General features: G+C 32.1%; 1 protein-coding gene across 1 annotated transcript; it reads right to left on the reverse strand.

Moving 5' to 3' along the window:
• Window positions 1-554: 554 nt before the first annotated feature.
• On the reverse strand, window positions 555-10682 carry LOC139776673 (chymotrypsin-1-like). The gene is made up of 5 exons (XM_071713523.1): window positions 10062-10682; window positions 9041-9283; window positions 5282-5437; window positions 4711-4943; window positions 555-4510 (listed from the first exon to the last, which is right to left on the reverse strand). The coding sequence occupies exons 1-5, from the start codon at window positions 10255-10257 to the stop codon at window positions 4325-4327; spliced, it is 1014 nt and encodes a 337-aa protein (XP_071569624.1). The 5' UTR covers window positions 10258-10682; the 3' UTR covers window positions 555-4324.
• Between the last annotated feature and the right edge of the window lie 1444 nt (window positions 10683-12126).

Genomic DNA, 12126 nt, shown 5'->3' on the forward strand with positions numbered 1-12126 from the left:
ATATGTGCATCTTATTTCTCTTCTCCAGTCGGTAGATCAGTATCTCTAAATAATTTATGTATCTCTAAATAAAATCTCTAAATAAAATACTTGTGCTAAAATGTATTCTGGCAGATATCTAGAAATAGATTTTGGGCCTTGTGAAATCTTAAACTTAATCTCAAAATTGTATTTATCAAGTCTCTATAACGTGCTTTTATAAATCAGAGAATTATTTGGGTCTTCTGTTCGTTCGAATTTGAATTTCTGATTGAAAACGAATGTTCAGAGAATAGCAACAGACTTATGAAGTTTAAAGATATTGATTTTGATTTTCTATGTATTTTCTATTCCAATTACCTTGCAATTAATAGCAAAAATGCAAGACCTATTACATATGCTGTAACATAATCTCGTTCATATTTTGTGACTGAAGATGATCTCAATTTTAAACAAATTTCACCAAAAATTTTATTCAAAATGTCGTAAGTGAGAGCTTAAATTAAAAAATGAGAAATAGTGAAACGAATTAAAAGTATTTATTAATATTCAAGGTTGATAATAATAAATAATAATAAAGAAAAAGAAATGCGCATATATTATATTTGATACAATAATACTTTTATAAGTACATAATAATAATTTTCTCGGGAACAAAGCTTTGTACAATAAATTTTTATTCAATATTTTTAAAATAAAAATTACAATAATCACAACATAACGTAGAATAAAATAAACGCTTTTTTAATTTTTAATATATTCCTCAGCGATGTTGTTGCTAGGTTGCTTACCAAAAGCATCCTAGGCAAGACATTTCGACATCAACATATTCAAAGGAATTTAACCTTTCTAAAACGATCAATCAAATTTAACAGCCTCTCTTCCGACACATTTATTCAAACATTCCAGGATCTACACAAGCGACGTATAAAGCAACGTATAAATCATGGATGTATAAAGAGAATATATTTAAATTAAAAAGCTTTTTATATTATTCTGTGTTACGTACTGTAATTTTTATTTTATCAGTCCCAGAACTTTTTCATTAGTCCGACCTTGTATTCTTGCTATATAGGTAAGAAAAGATAAGACAGATAAAAATATTTGATAATTTTAAAGTTTTTCACGTATTTTTCTACAGTTTATCTTTAACGATTTTTTAATTAAACTATATATCTAACATGTAGAGAACCTTTTTTTAAATAATCTAAATTTATTTCTTAAATTATTTCTAATTTATGTCTCAAATTATAAAATTGTGATGACAATATTAAATTATGTCATACAAACATTATACTAACAAGGGAACTACCACAACTGTCCGGCTCCGATTTGAATTTCCTTTAAGTATGTTGTTAAACACAAAAATCCAACAGACACGTATTTTTTTATAGGGGCCCTAATTCATCTTTAGGGGGTGAAACACCCCTTCGAAAAAATCGGTTTTTCTCTTTCGGGTCGAATATCTCCGAAACTATACGAGATAGAAAACTTTTCAAAAATGGAAATTAAATGGCTTTAAAAGTACTTTGAAATAATGACAAAATAATTTTTTTATTTCTTTTATTTTTAAATATACCCCCGCCACCAATACATTTTTTTCAAAATTTTTTATCACCAAATAAGAGGTTATTTTTTTACGAATTCAACCATATATGATAAAGTTATGTTACGATAAACCATTTTCAAGAATTAATTACAAACGCCTCCGTATATACGCTATCCATGCTCATCCGTACTATGTGCGTAAGTAATTATTGTCGAAACAGTAAGATATATAAAAAATGTTGTAAGTATAATTTTTATAGTATGTGTGTAATACGTTATGTGTGCAATGTGTATGTGCGCAATAATGTCATGTGTGCAAAGTGTATGTGCGCAATAATATTATGTGTGCAATGTGTATGTGCGCAATAATGTCATGTGTGCAATGTGTATGTGCGCAATAATGTCATGTGTGTAAAGTGTATGTACGCAATAACGTTATGTGTGCAAAGTGTTAATATGATTTTTTTATTTTATGTGCGCATTAATATTAATATGTGTGCAATGTGTATGTGCGCAATAATGTCATGTGTGCAATGTGTATGTGCGCAATAATATTATGTGTGCAATGTGTATGTGCGCAATAATGTCATGTGTGCAAAGTGTATGTGCGCAATAACGTTATGTGTGCAAAGTGTTAATATGATTTTTTTATTTTATGTGCGCATTAATATTAATATGTGTGTAATGTATATGTGCGCAATAATGTCATGTGTGCAAAGTGTATGTGCGCAATAACGTTATGTGTGCAAAGTGTTAATATGATTTTTTTATTTTATGTGCGCAATAATATTATGTGTGCAATGTGTATGTGCGCAATAATGTCATGTGTGCAATGTGTATGTGCGCAATAATATTATGTGTGCAAAGTGTATGTGCGCAATAATATTATGTGTGCAATGTGTATGTGCGCAATAATGTCATGTGTGCAAAGTGTATGTGTGTAATACGTTATGTGTGCAATGTGTTAAAATGATTTTCTTATTTTATGTGCGTAATAATATTATGTGTGCAATGTGTATGTGCGCAATAATGTCATGTGTGCAAAGTGTATGTGTGTAATACGTTATGTGTGCAATGTATTAAATGATTTTCTTATTTTATGTGCGCAATAATATTATGTGTGCAATGTGTATGTGCGCAATAATATTATGTGTGCAATGTGTATGTGCGCAATAATGCCATGTGTGCAAAGTGTATGTGTGTAATACGTTATGTGTGCAATGTGCTAATATGATTTTCTTATTTTATATGCGCAATAATATTATGTGTGCAAAGTGTATGTGCGCAATAACGTTATGTGTACAATGTGTTAAAATAATTTTCTTATTTTATGTGCGCAATAATATTATGTGTGCAATGTGTATGTGCGCAATAATGTCATGTGTGCAATATGTATGTGCGCAATAATGTCATGTGTGCAAAGTGTATGTGTGTAATACGTTATGTGTACAATGTGTTAATATGATTTTCTTATTTTATGTGCGCAATAATATTATGTGTGCAATGTGTATGTGCGCAATAATAAACTCCTCACAAGAATTAAAGAAACACTTAAATTTTTTTAAAAACTAGGCAAAATTTGAGCAGCTGTATCTTTGTTAAAAATGAACAAAATTTAAGTTTTAAAAAAGGGTTTTAAAGCTTGAAATCTCTACTTTCAGAAGATCACTATTTTCTTTTAGTTTCTGTGAGTTTGGTAATTTTTACATATAGAAAACCACGAGCTGGACAAAATGGGAAACTTTTTTCTCACTTTGTGAGCCTGTCACGTGCCCAAAAAAATCCTGCGAAATTTTTTGACTTTCCAATGTGAAAGCTCGAAGTTTTCCCTACAAAATCTTTTTTTGAAAATGTTTCTACGATTTTTTGTTACTGAGTTATCGCGGATTGAATAAGAAATGAGCATTTTGACTTTGATTGCTCATAACTCCGTTAAAAATCATTGTACCGCAATTCGCAAAATGGATTCTTAAAGTTACAACTTTGCTCTATCAAGTGGTATAATCGACAATTTTTTCATAAAAATTTTTGGATACATTACAAGTGAGTAAAAATATCGTAAAAGTTTGCAATTTTTTACTTTCTTATTTAGATCCAAAAAACAATTGTGCAGAACAACAAAAATTTATTCTTTACGTTTTTTTGTACTTTTAAGTACCCTACATTTAAAACAAATTTGCCGAATAGCTATGAGATTTTCTTCATGGTGGCCACTATGGTTTTACGGGGCAAAACGTACAAACAATTGTAAAATTGCTTAATTTCAGTGAAAATCAAGGAAAAAAATTAAAAATAACGTTTGGCGGACGTTAAAAAACTGTTTTCAATTACGCTGACAATACATTGAAGATGAGTAAGTATCAGCATAAGTTAGAAAAACTTTTTTTTATAAGAAATTAATGTTTTGTGTTTTTGAAATTTGAAAAAATACCGCCGGCATTAGCGTTACCCAAAGCGTACCACGAGGAGGTTGCCCGGTCGGATTTACGCTTTGTTATGCGCGCGTGCGCGCATGTGTGTATGTGTGTCATTCAGCTGAGACCCCGCGACTCGTCACTTTTGCAGTATTTTATGACTCCAAACTCATTCATGACTGTGTGTGTGTGTGTGTGTGTGTGTGTGTGTGTGTGTGTGTGTGTGTGTGTGTGTGTGTATGTGTGTGTGTGTGTGCGCACCGCGTAAATCCGGCCGGGCAACCTCCTCGTGGTACGCTTTGGGTAACGCTAATGCCGGCGGTATTTTTTCAAATACCAATATTTTACCAAAAAAAATATATATAACTGTAACTGTAACTTCGTTACAAGTAACGAGTTACTTCCCAACCCTGTAGCTTCATAACTTCGCGAATCCAGTCTATATATGAAGAAACCTTAGTATACACTCGAGGTAAGTTGTCAGGACAAGATTGGTCTCCGTAAGTCATAATACCTATTTGAAAGTCCTGGCCATTTTTTCTTACGATGAGAGGATCACTGCTGTTTCTCTAAAAATAAAATATTATTTAACAAATATTAAATAACTGTTACGAAAAGAGAGAAACTTTCGAATTTTATTTATTAAAGCTGACTAAATTAAACGATATAATATTATTTATGCTGCGCGTTAGAATATTACACTTATACTTGCCATTTTTGTAGTATATTATCATAAACAATAACTTTATTATTTGTAATTATGTTTTACCTCGGGACAAGCGAATTGTCCCAATCCTGCGGCCGTGCAAATGTGCTTGTCGTTGATGGGCCAGTATTGCCTGCATACATTATTTTCTATAATCGGCAACATGGCGTACTTAAGTTTCATTGTCTCCCATATACTTTCGGTAGCCGTGTTATTTTCTGTCCAACCGACCACATAAGCATCTTTGTTCACAAAGCTCTCGTAATTATATGCGAGTTTTACTGGCTGAGTATGATCTAAAATACAGAAATATTATATTTAACTAATAATTTCTTAAAATCAATATTAAGGCATGATATACATTCGTAATACTTTTTCAGTACCTAAGTTTTATAATTTGTGACATTTTTTTAGTATGCATCAAAGTATATATCCAAGATTATAAAAGAAGCCGTACGTAGATATACAATACGATTTTTGATTTTCACGAGTCTCCGTTCCACATTTATAAGACCTTATTATTCAAATCGTTATTAACTTTCCGCATATTTTCCATAGAATAATTAACTACTGCCGACATATAAATAAGCGCAAAAAAAAGAAGACAGAGAAATATCAATTTAAATGTACTTACTGGAAAAGGGAATATCTTGTGGCATATAGAGTAAGGCAATATCATTGTAGCCCTTTGCATATTGCGGATGTATAAACGCTTGAGTCGAAATCATTAGCACACCGAGGAATCGAAGAAGACTGTGACCAATTCCAAAGTTGTTGATGATAGTAAACACTACGAAAAATACTTATGTATATATTGGGAAAAGGAATATCTTGTGGCATATAGAGTAAGGCAATATCATTACCCAGGTTGCACATACACGTTTCAGAAATGTTTTATAAGCGTTTTTCCGAAACGTTTTATAACCGATTTCTAGAAACGTTTTTCATGAGTAAAAATGTCCATTCGAAAAACGTTCGATGGAACGTTTCTTTTCCGATAAAATAACGTTTAAAAAACTATTATAGAAACGTTTTGTTTTAATGATAAAGACATTTTAGATAAAGACATTTAAAATTCCTACTTTGTACGTCTTTTGAACGTGTTTATGACGTCTTTGAGACATGATGCGTGAGAATGTTCTAGAAGCTTTATGCATATACCACCTATGACGTCTATTCTTTTTCGAAGAAATTCCTGAACTGGTGCACATTTGTGCAATAAGTTAAAGTGAAACAAAATATATTTGTCTCACTTTAACTTAATTGCATTACTGATGTGCACCAGTTCAGGAAGTTCTTCAAAACGAAACACACGTATAAATGTTCTTTGAATGGCCACGTTCAGCAGAACGTTTATTTTGCAACTGTCGGAAGTTTTCTAAGCTCAGATTTGTCCGATGACAAATAGATTATGACCGGTAGGACAAAATTAATTTAAGTAAATAAGTGGATATATGTGCATGTATAAAATGATTTATTTTGTGCAATAATTAGTGCAATATAAATTTAAATGTTTCAAAAAAGGCTATTAAAGCTATTATATATATAGATAAAGCAAATTATAATTTTGTAAGGAAAAATTTAACAAATATTAGGTATTTTTGTTAACTGTAGAAACGTAAAAAATACGTTTCTTAAATCATGGTTTCAAAAACATTTTTATTCAAACGTTTCTTAACGGTTCTTTACGGTTATGAAACTATGTATACGTTCAAAAAACGTATATGAAACTAATATGTGCTACCTGGGTCGCGATTGACATTGAGTTAAGTCGTAATTGCCGGGCTTCAATCACGTTATGTATTACACGCATTCGGTCACGGTACACGAGGCTCCGAATTATTATTGCGTAGTAGGGGATCGATGACCGTCGTAAGAGGCTTCGCCGAAAACCCTAACTCCCAAAGAGCTCTACCTGCTGGCCTTGGAATATGAACAGGGTGTCCGCGAAGAGTGCATTGCGTAACTACGCTTACTACGCACGTTTTATTTGCAAGTTTCGTGAGCCGTAGTCACGCCGCCGGCAATCTCACTTCTCATTATTAAACCCTTACGTAATCCCGTCGAAATGGCAATATTTGCAACGTATCTCTCGATACCTACTAACGTAGGCATCAGTGTATAAATAGTGCGGATGGTAACATTTATAGAAAGGCAATGGTTTTATTATAGATAAAACGCACAGATATCTAATAAGATCTAATATAACACTTAAATACGAATAACCATTATGCATTGTTTTTATAGAAATGCCTTACGTATTGTGTTCTGCATATTTCATTATTTTCACAAGTGTGCCGGCGAACTACGCTGTCGTCCGGCCGTTCCACGCGTCTCGAAACTAGGGCTGGTGATTTGCTTCGAAGATTTTGATATTCGAAGCTTCGAAGCTTCGAAGTTTGAAGTTAAATTCGAACCTTCGAAGTTTCGAACAATATATTTGTGCGAATGTCGAATTCATTTAAAGGACGCTAAAAATATTGTAAAAAAAAAGAATTAGTCAATATATATACAAAAAAAATGTCTAATTATTCCTAAATTATACAATCTTGAAATATTATAACATGAATTATTACATGTTTAAAATAGAAAAGTTTTAAATAAAAAATTAAGCCGTTCTTATTGAAACATGAAACGAGTTTTCGGAAATATGTATTTCTCGTTCTGAAATTATCAAATAACACATACTGCGATATTTGTCCTCAATATGCTATAGTTGTTTGAAGTATATCTATCACTTAAAAGATTAATATTGCAATTGGTATTTATATATCTTATTTAAAAAAATATATATTTATCAAGAATAGTTGTTGAGTCATTTATATTTGTTTATCGCAAAATTCGTATGTGTACATATATATAGCGAGAATAGCGCGCGTTGGCTATTGTATAGTTTTTAAGAGTGGAGATCACTTTTAAACTTTCAAAAAATCAATTTTTTTAAAGGTTGAACATTTTATAATATTTTTAAAATAAAACGCTTGTTACAATTTGAAACATTTACCAAGTTACAATATTTTATTGCGTCGCAACGGAGCTGCATGGCCTCTGAGAATGTTTCGACAAATGTTTTTATTTTTCAAAACAAATTTTTATTAGAGTAATAAAGCCATGTACTTTTATTTTTTTTTGACAAAAAATATTTAGTTTTATTTAGTTTTATTTAGTTTTTATTTTAGTTCTTTTTTAATTTTATATTTAGTTTAAAAATAATTTTGTTAACGAATTGTTAATTGTTAATTGTCTTAACAATTTTTATATAGATTAAAAGCAAAATGTGTTGGACACCTAATTGATGAATTTTCGAAAAACACGCGATTAAAGTTTCAGTGACAGTATATAACACAATTTGAATCTCTGACGCAATAAAATATTGTAACTTGGTAAATGTTTCAAATTGTAACAAATGTTTTATTTTAAAAATATTATAAAATGTTCAACCTTTAAAAAAATTGATTTTTTGAAAGTTTAAAAGTAATCTCCACTCTTAAAAACTATACATTAGCCAACGCGTGCTATTCTCGCTATATATATGTACACATACGAATTTTGCGATAAACAAATATAAATAACTTAACAATTATTCTTGATAAATATATATTTTTTTAAATAAGATATATAAATACCAATTGCAATATTAATCTTTTAAGTGATAGATATACTTCAAACAACTATAGCATATTGTCCTCATATTGAGGACAAATATCGCAGTATGTGTTATTTAATAATTTCAGAACGAGAAATATTTCCGAAAACTCGTTTCATGTTTCAATAAGAACGGCTTAATTTTTTATTTAAAACTTTTCTATTTTAAACATGTAATAATTCATGTTATAATATTTCAAGATTGTAATTTAGGAATAATTACACATTTTTTTAGCATATATATTAACTAATTCTTTTTTTTTACAATATTTTTAGCGTCCTTTAAATGAATTCGACATTCGCACAAATATATTGTTCGAAACTTCGAAGCTCCGAAGCTTCGAAGTTGTCAAAAAAGTAACAGCCCTACTCGAAACGTACTTTGCAGATGTACGGGGAGGGCCCCGCAGGGAATCATGCACATCTCTCCGCGGTATTAACTGTCGACGAATTTCTGAATTCTCGCGAAACTAAAAATTTGTTATCTTAATCCGGCGAAGTGGGATAATCTCTTTCGCGTTTATTTCTCTTGCTCTCGTTACGCGTACGGCATATCGTGCCCTTATATCCGGATTCCACCTATGAATGTCGACATAGGCGATGAAGCAAGCCGACAATCGCAAAACGCCCACACACAGGTACACACAATTCGGCCGTTGGTCCTTGCATAGCGTATAATAAGCTATAGCCTTTTGGCGTATTGCAAATGTATAAACGCTTGAGTTACAATTTACAATCATCGACATACCGAGGACTCGAAGAATACGGTGTTTAATGTCAAACTCGTCAATGTCGAAATCTACAAAAAGTGTTCCGGGGTTTTTTCCGACGCAATGGGCGGCTGTGAGAACCCATCTTTTGGATAAGATCGTGCCGGCGCACGGTGTCAAGTATTTGCCGCCCAAGATTTGGTGCACTTTTACCATGTATGGAAAGCTTGGGAACTTTAACGCAATTGTGGATCCCTCCGTTATGTCAGTTATTGCTTCATCTATTAAAAAAAAATGTCAGTGTAGCGAAAAATATGATTATTATTAGCTTAATTCGGTGGTAATTATTTAGAATAGGGTTTTTTCCAGATTTTGATATTTTTTTGCGGCTTTCTTGGTAAAAATCTTTGTTGTGACTCCGACAGTGATAATCAATCGAGGGAGCCCGAAAAATATGTACCCTACCTATTTTTTTACTTATTTTTTACCTATTTTTTCCGACGTGGCTTTCCGGATCTTCCGACGTTATAAATATATAGTGGCTCTTAAAAGGACCGATTTTGGTCCTGAAAAGAACCGGTAGTAATTCGTGAATCATGTCTATTTTGTTGCGTCATTTTGGTGTCAAACAGTTTGTGTTAATATTAAAGGAAGTAATTTGCTAATGTATGTATAGACAGTACGCATGTAGACGAAGGTCAGCGGGGGTGGATCTCGGTTCGCGTGGAAAGTTGAAAACCCGAAAAATGATAATGCGGAAAGTACAATGCTGTCCAAAGAAACATCCATGCAAACCGAGGTCAACTCCCATCCACCCCCGCCTACATGTGTACTTTCAAATAAAAGAAAATTGAACGTTTTCGTGGAAAGTTGAACGATACTTAAAAAAAAATAGGTAGGGTACATATTTTTCGGGCTCCCCCGATTGATTATCACTGTCAGAGTCACAATAAAGATTTTTACCAAGAGAGCCGCAAAAAAATATCAAAATTCGGAAAAACCCTATTCTAAATAATTACCAAATTAACTAAAACTTTTTTAATTTTTGTTTTGTCTTACCATTGTTCGCGTCATGAACTATAGCATCGATGGGATTGTCGCATGTGATGTTTCTAGATTCGCTTCCCAAGTACAGAGTACATTGACATTGAGTATATTGACACATTGACAAACAGAGTACAATGCACAGTAATACCTTCGTATTTAGCGGACTCATGATAGACTGTTTCGCGTGCTGTCCCTGCAAATTTCCCATTATTATGCAGTTGCGTCGATATTCAGACAATAATGACGACTAATAAAATTATTAACACTTTTGACAACGTTTTTGTGAGCTGTATTAGATGTGAAAACTCCGGAAAATACTGCATGCAAATATACATACCATATTATTGCATGAAAGACACTAGCATGTGCACATTATTTTCGATTATTTATAATTGAAGCGATTATACTATACGTGTCTTTATTAAAGGTATTTTTTATGGCCGTTGTATTGTCCACGCGTATTATGGTAAAAATCGGGACTTTTGATTATTTATGTATTAAAATTCGAGACACGAAGCGCAAAGAAATTGGAGACCTTTTTCCCCTGAAAATTTAAGCATTATTAATTAATCTTTATTAACTTTTACAAGTTCTTTGAAATTCTATTAATATTGTTCATCTTTGGTTGATTGTCGGTAGTTCGCAGATGTTATTTTTGTAATTTTTAAGAGGTGTTTGTTATTCTAACAATGACTGTCGCTAGTGTTTCCATTGTCGCTAATGTATAGAAATTTAATGGGGTCATAATGATGGAATGTGGTATGAAAGAATGTCGCAAGTCAAGTGAATTTACTTCACGCACGCGAAATCAAAGAACTTCGCCTATTTTTATAAGAGGTTTTGGGCTATCCCGGCCTAGTCATTAATCATACATAATCTTGTAGAATGTAGGTAATAAGAATGTAGGTAGTATTAAAGAAAAAATAATTTTAGGTTTTCAAACCTCCTCGGCGAAGGCAGTTCTGACCTCCTAATGATGTCATTTTATTTGTTCGATGGCTCATCATCAGAGCTGTTCAAGATAACAAATACGTTATTGCTATGCTCAGAAGGTATACCTCTATACAAAAGAAAATAAAAAACGACTGGTACAGACGGCGTCATTAATGCGTACATCCGCCGCTTTATGTCTAGGACAGACTTCATTGGTATCATCGTTACCATCGTTGTACACGGAGAGAATTTTTTGTTATATATTTTACCCTTAAATTCACTACAAACTTGGAACAACTTGGCAACCAAGGAATTTTTAAAATATACAAACGACATATTACAAACAACGTGATAAAAATTACCAAGCAGATTAGTAAATTTTGAAAAATTATTGAAATTTCCTAGATATATTTTAGTAAAATTAATCAAACATATTTTATATTTTAATGTAATAGATATTAATATTTTTTATTATGGTGGATATTAATCAGAATAGCATAAAATTCTTGGTGGTACATGTTGTCCCATAACTACCATGATTTCAAGGTAAATTTTAAGAGAAAATTCTCTCCGTGTATGGACATCACTAATTGTGTCACTGATTTCGATTCTTTTTACCATGACAAAATAATGAATTAGTAAAATTAATGCCTGCTTAATCAAATATAACTTAACTAAATATAAAATCAAAAACTTAGCCAATCAAATGCGTCAACAAATATACCGAAAAATAGATATTCCATATTTTGTTTGTTGCCGTTGTTATCATGAGGAGGTAGCTTGAACGCAAACAGAAATCTTTAGGCGAGGATAAAACCAAAAACTAGAATTCTGTGAGTCATGTTTAACTATAAAATAAGAATTAACTCATCAGTTGATTGCAAGCATGAAAACATCGTGTATTAATTTCGGTATTAGATACAGTCAGCAGATGACAACGATGCTAATAAAGTCCGTGCTGGGCGGAGGGAGCATGAAGCTGTAGATGTATGTACATACCAAGCGCTCGATTCTTGAATTCATTCGCAAGTGAAACGTATGCGCAAATGTTGTTCTTACAGAAACGTTGCAAGTTGATTGGTTAAAAATTATGCGACAGCCAATCGACTTTTCTGTAAGAACAACATTTGCGCATACGTTTTTC

This window comes from Temnothorax nylanderi, unplaced genomic scaffold (genome assembly GCF_030848795.1).
Source record: "Temnothorax nylanderi isolate EJ_2023f unplaced genomic scaffold, tnyl_v1.0 TNYL_tig0125_pilon, whole genome shotgun sequence".
In the NCBI taxonomy this organism is placed as follows: Eukaryota; Metazoa; Arthropoda; class Insecta; order Hymenoptera; family Formicidae; genus Temnothorax; species Temnothorax nylanderi.